The sequence below is a fragment of the Aptenodytes patagonicus genome, chromosome 1 (assembly GCF_965638725.1).
Source record: "Aptenodytes patagonicus chromosome 1, bAptPat1.pri.cur, whole genome shotgun sequence".
In the NCBI taxonomy this organism is placed as follows: domain Eukaryota; kingdom Metazoa; phylum Chordata; class Aves; order Sphenisciformes; family Spheniscidae; genus Aptenodytes; species Aptenodytes patagonicus.
Genome location: NC_134949.1, coordinates 14,976,936 through 14,994,568, shown reverse-complemented (window position 1 = coordinate 14,994,568; position 17,633 = coordinate 14,976,936). Strand labels below are relative to the sequence as shown.

General features: G+C 43.7%; 2 protein-coding genes across 2 annotated transcripts in view; one reads left to right on the top strand and one right to left on the bottom strand.

The window, feature by feature from the left end:
• The window catches only part of SYPL1 (synaptophysin like 1), a 55,923-nt gene extending 54,584 nt beyond the window's left edge, over positions 1-1,339 (top strand). Inside the window, exon 6 of the mRNA XM_076328577.1 lies at positions 98-1,339. Coding sequence (XP_076184692.1) covers positions 98-257 — 160 coding nt within the window. The 3' untranslated portion in view covers positions 258-1,339. The remainder of the gene's footprint in view (positions 1-97) is intronic.
• CDHR3 (cadherin related family member 3) overlaps positions 1-14,576 on the bottom strand; it is a 39,908-nt gene extending 25,332 nt beyond the window's left edge. The window contains exons 1-6 of the mRNA XM_076328571.1: positions 14,507-14,576; positions 10,762-10,961; positions 5,914-6,082; positions 3,353-3,438; positions 1,339-1,433; positions 1,129-1,233 (exon numbers count right to left, since the gene is read on the bottom strand). Coding sequence (XP_076184686.1) covers positions 1,129-1,233; positions 1,339-1,433; positions 3,353-3,438; positions 5,914-6,082; positions 10,762-10,961; positions 14,507-14,576 — 725 coding nt within the window. The remainder of the gene's footprint in view (positions 1-1,128; positions 1,234-1,338; positions 1,434-3,352; positions 3,439-5,913; positions 6,083-10,761; positions 10,962-14,506) is intronic.
• Between the last annotated feature and the right edge of the window lie 3,057 nt (positions 14,577-17,633).

Sequence of the window (17,633 nt, the reverse complement as noted above, 5' to 3'; positions counted from 1 at the left end):
TGATTATTGCAGACATGAAGTTCAAGTATTAAATAAGAAGCAACAAGAAAAAAAAATCCATGTCTGTTTCTAACATTTCATTCTTCTGTTTCTTCAGATTCTCCACCCCTTTACCCAGGAAGGTCCAGACCCTTGGCCTCAGCCCAAGAGCCACGCATTGTTCTGGCTCCACAAAGCACCCAGAAGATTGTTCCAAACAAGTGGCTGGAAACCTCCTGGCATGGCCCAGGTGCTACACTGTCTTCTCCTTTGGATAGACAGCAGGAGGGCAGCCATCATAAATATTCTCAGCAGGGACCTTGTAGACTCTCAGGATCAGGAGACATAAAGAGTATCTTGAATCCAATCAGTGTCTCATGCAAGTGACAAAGATAAATCAGCAACACAAGCAGATTGACTGTAATAATGTCAAGCTCCCGCTTCAGAAACAGTCGTCCATCATACTTTCCACCCCAAAACAGTCTGCTGGTGGTACATGTATATTCTTTCCCACTTTTCCAAATTTTCAACAATATTCCTGATTCCAACTAAAAAACTCCATTAGTCTTCAAAAGCTATTTCTGACTTGTGTGTTATAACACAATTTTCTGCTTATGACACAGTAAGAGATGACAATGTTTCAAAGATCACTGGGATTGTTTACAAGTGTGTGTGTCTGGGAAGAAGAGGAAGACAGATCAAAAGTGAGACCTTTTTATGTCTAGACATTTCTGCATGAATAAACATCGTTATGGTGAAATGCACATCTGCATGAAGGGTAAATTCTGTATGATTGTATTCACACAGGGTGAAATTCATCTCCTTGTCTGAACTTGTCCAAAGGTCTTTGCATAGCTTTAACCTCTCAAAATGCTAACAAGTACAACAAGCTTGCATGCATGTTCTTAGCATGAAGGCAGAGCCTGGAAAACTTGAAACTATTAAGAATATAAATAAGAATAAAAGAGGGAGATGAGGGCAAAGCTTTCCAGTAAAAGAACAGGAATCATAAAAAAATTAAAATACTTTTTTCAGTAGTATTTTGTTGTTATATTTACTTGCCCTTATGTTACACCCTCCCATTGGTGCCAAAGCAGTAAAGCTGGGAAAACATCTACATTTTGAGTGCAACAGAAGTTTTTCACTCACGTGGTAAAGTAAGGTCTTTCATCATTGATGTTAATTATATTTATAGTCACTGTTTTAGATGAGCTGAGTCCGTCTGGATCTGTCACTGTTATATTTAAAAAGTAGCTGTTAAATAAGAAAACAAAACAAGAATCGTTCTGTGGCTATGTAGGAAAACATTTCTCTGCCTACTGTAAGCTAATAGACCACGTGAATAAAATGCATTCTCACCAATGTGGATCTTTCTCGTAATCCAACTCTTTCGTAGAAAAAATGGCCCCGCTTTCCAAGACCAAGAATGGCACTGGTGCAGGGAGCAGTGAATACTGAAATGAAGAGAGCAAGAAATTAGTCTTTGTATTCATTCCTTGCCTTGTAAAATGGGCCAAATTATAGTACAGTATTTGCCTCAAAACTTTGCATATTGAAACATGCTGACATACAGATGCCAGCACAAGCCTTGATCATTGGAGCTGAAGTAGCTCAAACTTGGTCGTACATGCTTTGCTTGACAGCCAGTGGAGAGTCACAGACATTGAACTACATTAAAGCCCACACTATTCTCTACCTCTGCGAACTCCAGCTCTGCAATGAGAATTTAACATAGAGGTCAGCCAGCAGAAACACAGTGCAGTAGGCAAAAATCAGCTTTGTACAAAGGAGAAGAGAGAGAAGAAGGGGTGAGGCTGGATTTGGGGGGCATAAGATACACCGTGCAGGAGGCAGTGAAGTTTAGGGGTCCAGATGATGGGAGAGGCCAAGGAGGGGAGAGTGGACTTTCACGGAGTACGTGAGGGTGTGAGGCTGAAAGGTGTTCACAACAGCTTGGTGTTAATGCAGCTGTTCAGCGGTGGCATGTAGCAGCTGCCGCTTTGTGCATTGCACAACACAAATGGGTACTGCACCAGTGCATGGGTGTGGGAGGGAGCTGAGCACCCTGACACCCTACACAGTAGGGAGAAAGGCAGCACCCTGATCCCCATGGCTGCAGGGTAGCTACCACATGCCCACCACATCCTCCCTGCTATCATCCACATGCCTCTGCCAGGCCATCACAAATAAGCCCTCAAGGACATTTCCTTTGCTAGTGCAGGTGCTAATAATACTCATAAAGTCTGAAGTATGCAACAACAGATGGTCATGCACCGTACAAGTACTCTGCAAAATCCACTGAGCAGATCTGTCCAGGGGATGCAACTGCTCTCGTGTTACTTTTTGGAAAAAAACAGGAGGTACAGAGAGCTGAGTGAAACAACTTGCCTCCCACAATGATAGATTTAATTGAAATTGCTTTAAAAAAGCAGGTAGGTGATTACAATTCTTTTAACAATTTTTTTGCCAGCTGACGTTTCTAAGTTCACTCTCCAGATTATTATTTTACCTGTTGCCCAGCATTTCTATATTTGCAGCATCTTATTACGCCTGAGCTTCATCAGGGGTTAGAAGGCATGTGGAACTCACTGCCGTTGCTTTCAGAAACAAAGCAGAGCTAAACCCCAGGCCTCTGCTTCCCTCCTCACCAGCTTGGGTTTGGTGGTTTGACTGGGCAAAGCCTCAGGATGGACTTCAAGGTAATTGTGCTCTTGAATAATGCTACACATTGAAGTAGCATCTTCAGGTTCAGTTCTTGAATGTGCTGTCCTTTATAAAGCCAAAGCCAATAAAGAAAGCTACAACACAATTCTTAGGTAAGTGCAGTTACTTTTCCCCTGATTGCAAACAAACATCACTTTCCAGAAATTTTTGCTGATACCAAGAGTATTTTCAGATCAACTAACACATTTTCTTAACTGAAGGTCACAGTTTGCCCTGGGATTGTCAAAAAGCTGAGATTCAGTTGCCTTGTAAGCAATTTCCTTACTGTCTCATTTAAAAGAATTTACATTGCGATACAGAAGGTTAAAACTTTTATTTACTTTTAGTCACTCTCATCTACAAGAAATGTTTTGCAAGCCATTTTTTTTTTTAAAAGAGACACAATTTCTTCTGTATCTCTGATTAACTATATCAAACTCTGCCTTCAATATCCCTTAATTTTGGAGGGCTGAGAACTCAAAATACAATTTGTGTCCAAATATTGAGGCTGGGTTTTCTTAGTTTATTATTGAAAATGCTTCTTTTTTCCTGACTAAACCTTTTCCTGTGTTCCTGATAAGGAAGGCATTTGTTGAAAGATGCTGGCAATTAGCATTTCAGATACAGTGGATTATATAATCCCTGGGTTTTTTTCTTTAACACAACTTACATTGAGTTCAGCATTTTCAGGATCAGCTGCATCGACTTGGTAAATGCATTCCGGAGGTGCTCCTTCCAAGACATAGATCGCTACAGCTGCATGGATATAAGTGTACTCAGTGTTAATTGGGTAAGAATAAAGGACACGGTAGCAAACATACTGATACACTGAAGCTGTCCAGATGCCTGCTGCGTCTTCTCACTTCACAAGTGTAATTCCAAAATCATCACAAATACTCAAAAGATAAAAAGAAACCAATTGCATATCTGTAAACAGGCAACCATCACTGTGAGCTGCAATATGAATTACGCCTTCAGGAGAAAGATTGATCTTTACATACGGTCTATCTTGAGCTGCTCACAGGGTGTGGAGTAAAATGATGCATTTGGGCTACACCTGTGTCTTTCTTTACTATGCAGAAGGGGAGAACGTAGCCCTGTGCTAGGTCCTCATCGCCATCCCCTCCCTGTCCACCCCCTGTCCCCTGCCAGGAGGCCTCAGAGCCTTTCCTCTTCATTTCTGCTTTTCCTTTACACCTGCGAGGTGAATAAATAGTGGATGGTCTGCACTGACTTAAATTTTTGCCTTATTAAGGGTGCTAATTCAGTGCAAGGTGTATTTCTTTTCATGCCAGAATTCTCACAGCTGGGCCATCCCGTACTGGGCCACTGGCAACAGGCTTAGCTCTCCTTGGGTATAGTGATTAACAGAACAACAGATCTTTAGATCACATTATTTGCTTTATGCCCTTTTGTGTCTGCTGGACCCGCTGTTTCTGGACTATTAATTTCCACTGTGACCCCTGCTGACTGCTGCTTCTCATCAAAGCAGTGGGAATACCAGAGCAGCATAATGAGTTGTTCCCAGAGGACAACAGTATGAATATAAAGTTTAATGAGAGGGAGATGCTTTCTCATAACCAGCGAATGCGCAATTAGTGTCTAATTGTAGCTGGTACTGTTAACTAAAGCCACACAGTTAGACAGATCAGACATCTGTGCTCACCAATTTATGGCAGCTCTAGCTGAGCACTAAGCTGATGCACTTATTTGTAACAAGCTCCCACGTAGAGTGTGTTTCATGCTGTGCCGATCCCCTGAAGTGTCACATTTAATTATTATTAGATTCCAGCAGCACCCATGATATGCAAGACACCAGCTATACTGAGAAGATGACACAGACTCTTCCCTAGGGGAAGCTAATTTGCTTTACAAACTAAGTATTGTATGGAAGCAGGAATGTCAATGTGCTTCGGAGGCATTAGTGAAGCAGGCTGGATTTGAGTGGGCCTGGGCTGAACCTGTCCGGGCAGACAAGGCCTGCCCTCTGCAGCAGACAGAAGTCGAGGCTGCAGCCACGCTGCACCACTGACCACTCCAAGGGCTGCGAGTCACAGCCTACGTAACGCTGCTGCTAGTCCAGAACTGGGGAGGGGTCTGCAGCCAGCTCCGAATACTTACCACAAACACTCACAGTTTGATATTTTTGGGTAGAAAAAAAAAATTGAATATTGAATTATTGAATGCTCTTCCATACAGTGCTGTTAGAATATCAAGACTTCAAACAGGATCTCAGTACCTCATGAAATAATAAGAGCATATTTTTATTTACTACCTGAACTGTTCTGTCTGTGTGTGAACACATAATAAATACACTGCTATACTCTGTCACCTCGTGGTACAATTTTTCCAGGTTCCTCTCATGAGTAAATAAACAAAGTAAGATTGCTCAGAGAGTAAGACAATTATTTCCTGTCCTTATTGATGGCGTTGTCACTCGTATTAGGTACTGCATGGCATGCAAAGCCTGCACTGACAGCCGGGGTCCAGACACTCCAGCCTCATTCCTAAGGCTACTGCAAACTCCTCCCTGTTGCACCTTTGCCAGTGGTCTGAAAGTAAACCTGGTTAAGGCCATCTGCCCCACGCGGGAGACAGAACTCTCTACCTCTTTCCATTTGCACCACCATAGATCACAATCTTTGAGATCTCACTCTTCAAACTGATTTTCCACTTACTCTCTCATTTGCGGGTGCAAATGCAATATGCAGGTGTAAAACAGTGACAGACCAATGTTTTTATTGTTTTCCCTCAGAAATTCTTGCACATATACAATATACACTAAGTTAAATTTATCTTGCTTCTCCAAATCAGTCCAGTTTTCAACAAACTACTGAAACATGTACCCATACTCAGTGGTTATATCCCCAGCAAACTTCAGGTTTCTAATACATACCTCTAGGTAGGTATTCATCTCATAAAAAAAAATCATATATATTTATTAGTATAAAAACCTTTTTTTTCTTATAATTCTTCAGGTGCCTTAAAATGGTTAAATCATTTTTAGTCAAAGCTTCAAGAAAACTAAAAGGGCATTTCCAGAGATGAAGCATACAAAATATTTGTGTAAAATAAAGCTCTGATAAAAACAGTGTCCTATTTCTCCCTTGTTTTCCTAAAGGAAAATGCTTAGACCACTTCAGCTACAGGCACTGTATGCAGCTATAGTTTTTTTTAATCTGATGTCATTTATTCAAGTATTGTTCTTTTCAAATACCACCACTATCTTACTTTGAATTGCCATATTTCCTCGAAATACAGGACGTTCATTTTTATCTGTTACTTGGACTGTTAGTATGTTAAGATCAGTTCTCCCAGTTGTGTCTTCAACAAAAATCTGTAAATCAAAGCTCTTTGGCATAGTTTCATAATCTAGGACAGGGTTTCCAGTGGTAACAATCTGAAAAGGAAAAATTATTATTAGCACATGATGCAAGAGTTGTAAGTTATAGTCTATACGAGTGAATACAAGTGAAGGAACGCTTTCCATCAGTAAGCAGCGAATATTTTACATCATCTTCTACTTGCTGGCACATTTCTTGTCAGTGGCAGAAATGTGAGAAAAAGAGAGTGGAAAGACCAAAATGTTGTGGCTTCATGGAGCAACTCAAGGACTTCTTGTGTGAGTGACAGTTTGAGGAGGAGAAAGTCTGGAAGGAGCTGTCCTGCCTCACAGGCAATGCTTTGCCTTCAAGGCCAGGACTACATCTTGCAGGTACTTGTCTGTGCCAAGTCCTCACCTTTCCACACCAAGCTCCAGGAGCAGTCGAGGTGTGATGAGACTGAAAACTGGGAGGAAGCCCTGCAAGACGCAAGGGCAGCTTCACTATTTCTATGAGTCAGGAGCACGAGGGGGAAGACCTTTTACTTGCAATAAGGAGTGTGGGGGCAGGGGACTGTATAGTCTAGCAGGTACCAGTCCCTTCCTTGTATAAGCTGTGTCTGGGAGAAGACTTGCAGGAAACCAAAGAAAGGGGGGAGCTGCACGAGCACACTGTATGAGAGAGGGACCAGAACTGTTTGGTGAAAATGTTGAACTAATTAAAAAATAACATAGGCCTTAAGGCAAACGTTTGCTTTGGGGACTTCCAGCTCTGCACATCACCTCTTAACACAGAAGATGTACAAGCACAAGACTGACATTCCATGAAAAAACATTAAATACATTCATTCTGGATTTAGGATGAGTCCAGAGCAACAGCAGGATGCTGAAAGTTGTATGCCACTGTTGTGTTTTAAACCCAGTTGGCAGCTAAGCACCACACAGCCCCTCGCTCACCTTCCCTCCCTCAAGTGGGATGGGGGAGAGAATCAGAAGAGCAAAAGCAAGAAAACTCGTGGGTTGAGATAAGAACAGTTTAATAATTAAAATTAATAATAGTTAATAATAAAAATTGTAATGGAAAGTAAAACAACAAGAGAGAGAGAGAAAAACAAAATAAAACCAAGGAAAGGAAAAAAAATTGATGCAACTGCTCACCACCCACCGACCGATGACCAGTCAGTCCCCGACCAGCGATTGCTGCCCCCCAGCCAACTCCTCCCAGCTTATATACTGAGCATGACATCACATGGTATGGAATATCCCTTTGGTCAGTTTGGGTCAGCTGTCCTGGCTGTACTCCCTCCCAGCTTCTCGTGCACCTCCTCACTGGCAGAGCATGGGAAGCTGAAAAGTCCTTGACTTAGTATAAACACTGCTTAGCAACAACTAAAACATCAGTGTGTTACCACATTATTTTCATACTAAATCCAAAACACAGCACTATACCAGCTACTAGGACAATTAACTCCATCCCAGCTGAAACCAAGACAGCCGCGATATTCACCGCTGAAACTAATAAAGAAACAAGAACTTTCCTTTCTTGGACATGAAAGGAAAAGATGACTCTTAAAGTTGCTGCTAAAAAACTCTGAAGCTTGAACACCAGTAGCGGGGGTGCTGTGGAACTGGAGAAGGAGAAGAATTGGGGATCACAAGTGTGTGTGACAAGGAGTGTGTCCGTGTATTCAAAATACTGCAGAGTGGAGGAGCCTCGAGAGGATGCAGAAGGAGAACGATGAAATAAATCCTTGATTTTAGATGAGATGCCATGGCCAGAGGACAAATGCAAAAGTGATGTCAGCACAATTAGAAGACAGAAGCCAAAATAGAGCCAATTAACAAAGACAGTTGGAGGAGAGTGAACAGAAGCACAAATGTTTTATGCCTTCTGGTATGTCAAACAGCTGCTCTCTGGAACCTTGTGGATCTTTTTGTTACAATACTGTGTCCTGGATGGTCTCCTTCTCTCCTATATTGTGCAGATAGAAGTTTCCCATAAAAGTGATACTGACACAGAAAAAAACATTCTACAAAAGCTTGTAACACCAATGGGAAGGTTGCTCTCCAAATTGTATGTTTGCTGGAGATCTAAATACAGTAAACAAATGCAATGAATTCAAAATGAGAAACTGTCCAATTCTAAGCAGAAATTATGTGCTCTGGGGACTACCCCTCCAGTTCACAGCCAAATATTTTCATTGGTGGTGTAACTACAGCCAGACTGCCTAAAAACACATCTTCCACCCTCCTTTATAGAGACTTTGTAAGTGAAGATGTGAATCTAGACGGTCTCTTTATAGGTTGCTTTTGAGAACAGCTTGCCACTGGCATAGGCTGTGAGCCATAGTTCACCTCTTCTCCAGGTAGGAGCAATCCTTACCAATAAAGGCAGCACTGTACACACTAGAAGCAGCTGCAGACTTTGTGAAAGGGGGTCTAGAGTCACCCCATAACTGTCTATCCCTCGTTCCACCTAAGAATTTTACTGCTGCCCCCTTCACTCCCAGGATGCAGAGGGAGCATCACTAACAGCATCAAGGTAGTTTCAGGCATCAGTATGTTTTCATGCATTCAACACATCTTCTGCCCATGGGATTCTTTAAACAAGTAAGGTGAGGAGGAATGGGCAGGGCTCAGATCTCAGAAACTGTGACTTTCTCAGAAATCTCAAAACATATCAAGAAATGTGATATTGCCTTGGCTTGCTGCAACAGGAGTAAATGTGCTTCATAAATACAGAAGAGCCTGTGCTAACAGGTACTTTGCTAATCTGCAAACCCCATAATTCATACATTAAATATTTCCTTTTTCTATATCTTAGCAAAGATTTAATGGCAATAAGTAGCGCTGAGGTATCTCATTTTGGATCACATTACTTTTGCAAAATATTGTACCAATCTGCTACCACATAGCATAAATAATTAAAAGTAGCAATGCTCATCAAATAAATGAACTAAGGACACTCGTGTATTTATCCTTCCTTTACAAGTTGTAATTAGCACTCAACTGCTAGTTTGCAGAATTTGTATGTAGCTTTCTTTATAATTTTCTCATGACTGATATTCACTGGCCCAACCTCTTTGTTTCAGTCCCTTGAGTGAGCTAGGAAACCCTGAAAACAACTAAAGCTCAAGGAAGACACACCAGGTTCTCACAGGCCATTCTGGTAATGGGGCTGTGGTATGAAATGGATATAAGCTGGCACTTTGGGAGAAGCACTCTCCAGCCTATACCTTTCTCGGCCATTCATTTTCATCTTTGTGTCACTCTCTGCACTGTGCTAGAACAAGAATTTCTCCATCATCCCTGCCATGAAAAAAATCAAGGAGAGACTTTTTATCTATTTGCAGGGTTATTTTTCCTCCAGATTAATTTGTCAGTCCCACTCAACAAGCACCAACATAAAATGCTTATGTTGCATAGTATAGAGATGGCATGGGACAGGAACAAGCAGGTATAGAAAAGGGCTTCGTTTTGCAGCAGAAGGGATAGCTTTAACTCAAAATGCCAAAATACAGCCTAGGAAAGGAGTCCCACATTATGAATTCTCTGTTTAGCAAAGCCAGCTTAAGGGACGTTTCCATTTCCATCTGTCTGTTACATCCCCTCAGCTGAGCCAGTTCAGGTGTTTGTGCAGCCACATGCTATGCTTCACAGGCAAAAGAGGGCTTTTTTGAGAGGCTTTTTTACCATTTCACTGATCTGGCTGGGAAGCAGCTAAAGAACCAGCAGAGCTGGCACAACTGAGCTTTGTACTCCTCCGGGAGGTGGGAACATGGAACACGAGCAGCTCTCCCAGGCAGGTTGGATCAATGAGCTGCAACCGCCTGGGTTCACAGTCTTACTTTCCCCAAATTTTCTCCCAGAAACATCAGCAAAGAGAACAAGAAAGGAGCCCTTGTATCAGTTCTGTGAAAACCTGAACTTCCTTGGAAACACCCAGAAAAATGTATTCAAATTAACTTTGTAAGTCTCTACTCAGTGTCTATCCATATCTTTTGAAGACACTTCAGTGTCACTGTTCAGGCTCAGACATACAAGCAAGTTACAATGGGATGACAGGTTATCATGCGTCTGAACACTCATTGCCAGTGACAAATGTGAGCTAATAATTGCTAATTTATCCAGCAATGAAAATTACCCTGAAGTAATAGAAATTGCTTTGCATTTGACATAGGACAAGAGCATGCAATAGATAGAAATAGATCACAGATGTGCGGAAGTGTGATAACTTCTTACCTCAAGATAACTTCCTCATGTATCACAGCCTTCGTTCAGAATTAAATATGACTTTGATCTGACTCAGCTTACTTTATTTTGGAAGTGAGTCAAATTCATTTTAGTTCTAGGTGAGAGTGGCCAAACAGAAGCTGCATGTTGTTTAACTAAGCCACTTTAAATTCACAGTGACTTCATATAAATTCAGTTGAAAAACTATGGACAAATCCTTAAAACAGAAGCAGGTTCTATATGTCCTTCTTCACCTCTTATTTTCCAAAAATCACATTTTTTCTATCACAGAATAAATGGAATTATTGTGATAGGTGGGTTTTGCCTAGATGTAATTAAAAATTATAATCACTATTGCTACTCATTTGTCATATCTATTACAGCATGTCCAAATACTACCACAGTCTGCATTTGCAACTCTTTTCTGGTTAAAAGATGAGTCACTGTACGCTGTCAGTGCTCAGTAATCCAGGAAACATCAGCCTACGTGACTGAACATTGCTCAAGCTAAACGTAAAACTCACCCTGTATTCAAGATCTCCTTTTGGTTCAATATCAAAAGCCTTTGTAAGTGGATTTGAATTTACTATGGTAGGTATTGCAACACCTTCAGAAGACAATGGAGAAACAGTTACATTAAAGGTATAAACTGAAACACCAGCTGCTGCATTTTCTTCAACAGTGGTTGTTGCAGGTAAGCCCTTAAGCAACTGGCTTCTTCTTCCTGCAAGATGAAAATGAATGTAAAATTACTTCTGGGAATCTTAGGCTAGCAGGAGCACACAGCTTGTGCCAAGAGCTTCCATTAATGAGCACAAAATGGCCTGATTCTCTTTTTGCTTATGAATGGTGGCATTGCACGGTAGTAAATCCAGTGCTAATGGCAAAAGAATCAATCTTTTCTCTAATTCAGTACTATACTATACATCTAGAGTGGCTGATGTTAAAGTAGTATTGCTACTGCATCGTTTGCCTTCATATATGCCTTTTTATAGAAGCAAAGAAACTGAATATGTTTCTATTATTTCATTTCACCCCCTGTGCTAATTGCTGCCTCTGTGCACTAATCACCTCAAAAAGCACCTTGAATCACACAGGGCTGGATGTTAAAGAAGCCATCTTTTTCGTGAATTACGCCATCTGCAGCGCCTATTTCCTCCTTTTTCCCTATTCTTATTCTTTCTAGCACAGCTATGTGCATGGCTGGCTCGTCAGTAGTGTGAGTTAGCTACAACTTTGGAATTTTGTGCTGTTGTGTCTTCTGCTTTGAGCATGGAAGAGCAACCTCCATTCCTTGGAGGAGATGCAAGCCCACAAAAGCACCCTACCATTCAAAACTGCCTGGAAGCAGCACAGAGCACTGTGACATCCAGCAGGTTTGCATGAGGTCCTTGTTTCTCAGTCAGACCTCTGGACTCCCCAGAACAAAACCTGTGTTTGCTCTGCTGTTTACCTTGTGGTTCTTATTATTTTAACAACGGCCTGTAGTGCTTTATCTCTTGAAGACTGTCTAGAAAACATAAATCAGGACATCCCTAACCTGGCAATGTACCTCAACATGAGACTATGGCAGGGCTGAATGTTGCTTGGGGGGGCTTCGCTGGCTTGTCCAAAACACTTGCCAAGAAAGCTGGCTGTGTTCAGTCAAACTTCCAACATACTGTGTGCCAAGACGGAGGCAGATACTGCTCACTCAAGGGTCTGGCCAGGCTGTTCACACACCAGCAATTACTGTAGCAAAAGCTCCATGAAGTCTTTATTTTTGCTGGGCAGCTGCAAGGTAAAAAGCTGCTTTGGGAACTCATCTGAGGCCATTAAGGCTGTAGCATGTTTCCAGCTGGATGCTCAGGCTCAGCCTGGAGCTTGGGAACGCAATGCCAAGGGGAAATCTGCTGCTTTGCAACATCTCTGTGGTGTGGGACAGAACCATCTCCCTTTGCCCCTTCTCATGTGGCTGGGGAAGGATGGCCCACATAAGCTACCAAAGAGGCACTCCATGCACTTCCAACTGCAGCAGGCTTTCTAATCTGGAGGGGGAGAGTTCAGCTCCAATACTTTCCAATGACATTAGAAGAAGCCTTAGTGACTTTTTCCCCAAACTATCAAAAAATCTTGTTTCCCTACATCCCTAGAAAAATTTTGGAGCATTTTGGAGATAGCCCACATATAGCCTTTGTGTGATAGACATTGCTCCTATTACTGGCCTCTCAAATAACAGTTCCCTATAGGATCAGAGAAGACTTAGGATCCCAGTGCCTTTGCTACATAAGAAGCAAAACTAATAGCAGTAGATGAGTCCACAAGACAAAGCATGGAGTCCTATGGTCTCCCCTCTTTCCGCATCCCACCCCAGGCGGCACTTGTCCTTGCAGTGTTTCCTGGAGCACTTCTTAGAGCAGCATGACTCCATCAGACATCTCCAGTTCTTCCTCTTGCAGCCTGCAAGACTCACTGCATTGTGGGGAGGAGAAGGAGGGAGCACAGGGGGTGTTGTTCACGTAACCAGCCATACTAGGCTATGGTGGGAGAGTTTGTCTCTGGGAAGACCTCTTCTGAGCACAGGGCCTCACTGGTAAGAGGCAGAGCTGAGGCACTTCCCTGGAGCCTCTCCACAGCTGCATGGAGGTTCCCATGCTCCCACACTCCAGATACAGCAGGTCCATGGATCACTGATCTGGCTGGGATTACTCTGGTATTGATGGAAAAAAAAGCCTTGGAGATGCTCTGCAGGCGGGTGAGGTACAGGCTGGGATGTGGGAGACTGGTGAGGTGGGAACTGCCTGTAAGAGTTAATCTGAACAGGTCACACTGACACTCCGGTAGGACTGAGTTCAGCTGAGCTGTTCAGTTGAGCTGTTACTGATACTGATTTATGTCAGTGGAAGCAGGACCCGGTGAAGGACTGGGTTTTTATCAATGTTCTTATAGATTCTGGTAAACATCATCAACAAAAATTGCCCATGCAAATGAGACTGGGCTGAGAGGGGCTTCTGGGGATACATTTCCATAAATGGAGCTGAACTTCGAATATAATCTCCTGTGGACAGTACCTGACGAATCCAGTTCCCTCAGCAAGCCACTGTTCATTAATGGAAACCATTCATAAAATCCATGAAATCATTCATAACGTTTAGAAATGTAGAAAGAAAGGAGTTGCTATTTTTATATTATCTTGAAAGATTTCATTGACTGTTTATTCAGGATTTGTCTTTCTAAATCACAAGTTCTTACTTCTTGCTCTTTATTTTTAACTGAAATTTTCAGTACTGCATCTAAATGGCTTCTTCTTCTTCCAACTGATTTTACAAAAGCCCTCCTTACATATTCACAAGTCCTTTTTTACCTCCTTACTTTGGAGAGCAAAACATGCCTGAAGCAATTTAGTACATTATTTATCAGAATTACCAACCCCAAACATTGACAAATGCTGAGTCCAAGACAGAGCAATCATGAGACTGGCTTTGAGAAGTATATGTATATTTAAGTCTTATTTGTCTGTGATTTGTTAGTCTTTAGAGCGTGCTTCAGTCACACCTTCAACCTTTTCTCTCTCCACAACCATGCAGGTTAGAAAAACACTATTTTTCAAGGAAAGCTGAGATTCACATGCAGTGTCTTGACCACAGTTTCAGGGACATTAGGAAAACCACTAAATACTGACAGGTTCCTGAGGGTTGACAGAACTCCTTGAGTGCAAAGTGACGCTACCTGAGCAGCTAGCTTACTACAAGCAACACCAAGTGCTCCATGAGCCACACAGACTGCAGTTTGAAGATCTACTTTACGTTGCTAACGTGCACATATTCATATTGGCAAATCTCCCACATTTTTACGCTGGGCAAAGATAGTGAAATTACCCTACTAATATTCTCCACAAGTGTTTTCCTGTGTGGTCCTGTTTGGTTGTTTGTTTTACTTCATCGAAGAGAAATGTTATCAATATTTGAAAGGAGAATACTGGAGTATTAATACTAGATATTATTTCTTGGAGAGCTGACCTCCTTTCCCACTCCAACACTGTCACACTGAGCAGTGGCTATTGCACATGAAGTGCCTCATCCAGCAAAGCGTCTTAGCAAGGAGTCATATTCTCTTCTTCATTATACTGCTGTAACCACAGAGCTCAATCTATTTCAGTAGGAAAATAATTGTTACTTGATTTTTTCCATCTGTGTCTGATCCCTAAATATGTATTATAAAGCTCCCAAGAGAAAGTATAACAGCCAACAGTGTTCTAATTTTAGCAGTGTAATGAAATCATGTTCTTACCAGATACTACTCCCAGCAAAATGAGGAGAAGGAGCATGCTCTTCATCATCTGTACGACCCTGTTCTTCATGTTCCCAGGATGCAAACTGAAGGAAGATCATGGTATGTTTTCCTAGTTTACATGAGCTCCACCTAAATTTTTCCTCTGTCATGTTGTGGAGTAAGAAATGAAACAAAGGACCCGTGTCTCTAAGGGAGTTCTAAACACTGTCAGCTTGTTTGCTTGTCAGAGAACTGCTCCTTGCTGACACTCCACCCACAGACCTGGGCCACACTTGAGAAAACAATCATTAATAGTCCTTTGACTGCAATCATCTTATTTATTGAAGCATTATCAAAAGAATCTAGTAAGTTCTAAATCTGGAAATACTGTGCTGCTTTCATCGCTCTGGCAAATGAGGTGCTCTCTTCACGCACCATCAAATACTCATTCTATCTTACTTAAAGCAAGAACCTGAAGTTTTCTCATTTCTCTGGGTATCAGAGAAATATTCAGACCACACACACTGCATACCTGGAGGTAAGATTGCAGCATATGTACATGATCATAGAATCATAGAATCATTAAGGTTGGAAAAGACCTCTAAGATCATCGAGTCCAACCATCAACCCAACACCACCATGCCCACTAAACCATGTCCCTAAGCGCCTCATCTACTCGTCTTTTAAATACCTCCAGGGATGGGGACTCAACCACTTCCCTGGGCAGCCTGTGCCAATGTTTAACCACTCTTTCAGTAAAGAAATTTTTCCTCATGTCCAATCTAAACCTCCCCTGGCACAACTTGAGGCCATTTCCTCTCGTCCTATCGCTAGTTACTTGGGAGAAGAGACCGACACCCACCTCACTACAACCTCCTTTCAGGGAGTTGTAGAGCGCAATAGGGTCTCCCCTGAGCCTCCTTTTCTCCAGGCTAAACAGTCCCAGTTCCCTCAGTCTCTCCTCATAAGACTTGTTCTCCAGACCCTTCACCAGCTTTGTTGCCCTTCTCTGGACGTGCTCCAGCACCTCAATGTTCTTCTTGTAGTGAGGGGCCCAAAACTGAACACAGTATTCGAGGTGCGGCCTCACCAGGGCCGAGTACAGGGGCACGATCACTTCCCTACTCCTGCTGGCCACACTATTTCTGATACAGGCCAGGATGCCATTGGCCTTCTTGGCCGCCTGGGCACACTGCCGGCTCATGTTCAGCCGGCTGTCGACCAGCACCCCCAGGTCCTTTTCCGACAGGCAGCTTTCCAGCCACTCTTCCCCAAGCCTGTAGCGCTGCATGGGGTTGTTGTGGCCCAAGTGCAGGACCCGGCACTTGGCCTTGTTGAATCTCATACAGTTGGCCTCGGCCCATCGATCCAGCCTGTCCAGGTCCCTCTGCAGAGCCTTCCTACCCTCGAGCAGATCAACACTCCCACCCAGCCTGGTGTCGTCTGCAAACTTACTGAGGGTGCACTCAATCCCCTCATCCAGATCATTGATAAAGATATTGAACAAGACCGGCCCCAAAACTGAGCCCTGGGGAACACCGCCCGTGACTGGCCACCAGCTGGATTTAACTCCATTCACCACAACTCTCTGGGCCCGGCTGTCCAGCCAGTTTTTGACCCAGCGCAGAGTACACCTGTCTAAGCCGTGAGCCGCCAGCTTCTCTAGGAGAATGCTGTGGGAGACGGTGTCAAAGGCCTTACTGAAGTCCAGGTAGACCACATCCACAGCCTTTCCCTCATCCACTGGGCGGGTCACCTGGTCATAGAAGGAGATCAGGTTGGTCAAGCAGGACCTGCCTCTCATGAACCCGTGCTGGCTGGGCCTGATCCCCTGGTTGTCCCGCTCATGCCTTGTGAGCGCCCTCAAGATGAACCGCTCCAGAATCTTCCCCGGCACCGAGGTCAGGCTGACAGGCCTGTAGTTCCCCGGATCCTCCTTCCGGCCCTTCTTGTAGATGGGCGTCACATTGGCAAGCCTCCAGTCGTCCGGGACCTCCCCCGTTAACCAGGACTGCTGATAAATGATGGAGAGTGGCTTGGCGAGCTCCTCTGCCAGCTCCCTCAGCACTCTCGGGTGGATCCCATCCGGCCCCATAGACTTGTGAGCATCCAGGTGGCGTAGTAGGTTGTTAACTGCTTCCTCTTGGATTATGGGGGGTTTATCCTGCTCGCCATCCCTGTCTTCCAGCTCAGGGGGCTGAGTACCCTGAGGATAACTGGTCTGACTGTTAAAGACTGAGGCAAAGAAGGCATTAAGTACCTCAGCCTTTTCCTCATCCTCGGTGACAATGTTCCCCCCCACATCCAATAAAGGATGGAGATTCTCCTTGGCTCTCTTCTTGTCATTAATATATTTGTAAAAACTTTTTTTGTTGTCTTTAACGACAGCGGCCAGATTGCGTTCTAGCTGGGCTTTTGCCATTCTCATTTCCTCTCTGCATGACCTAACAAGATCCCTGTACTCTTCTTGAGTCGCCTGCCCCTTCTTCCACAAGCGGTAAACTCTCCTTTTTTTCCTGAGTCCCAGCAAGAGCTCCCCGTTCAGCCAGGCCGGTCATCTTCCCTGCCTGTTCTTCTTACGGCATATGGGGACAGCCTGCTCCTGCGCCTTTAAGACTTCCTTCTTGAAGAATGTCCAGCCTTCCTGGACCCCTTTGCCCTTCAGGACCGCCTCCCAAGGGACTCTCTCAACCAGTGTCCTGAACAGGCCAAAGTCCGCCCTCCGGAAGTCCATGGTTGTGGTTTTGCTGGCCCCCCTCCTTACTTCCACCAAGGATCGAGAATTCCATCATTTCATGGTCGCTAAGCCCAAGACGGCCTCTGACCACCACATCTCCCACCAGTCCTTCTCTGTTTGTAAACAGCAGGTCGAGCGAGGCACCTCCCCTGGTAGGCTCCCTTACCAGCTGTGTCAGGAAGTTGTCTTCCACACACTCCAGGAACCTCCTAGACTGTTTCCTCTCTGCCGTGTTGTATTTCCAGCAGACGTCCGGGAAGTTGAAGTCCCCCACGAGAACAAGGGCTAGTGATTGTGAGACTTCTGCCAGCCACTTGTAGAATGCTTCATCCACCTTTTCATCCTGGTTGGGTGGTCTATAACAGACTCCCAGCAGGATATCTGCCTCGTTGGCCTTCCCCCTCATCC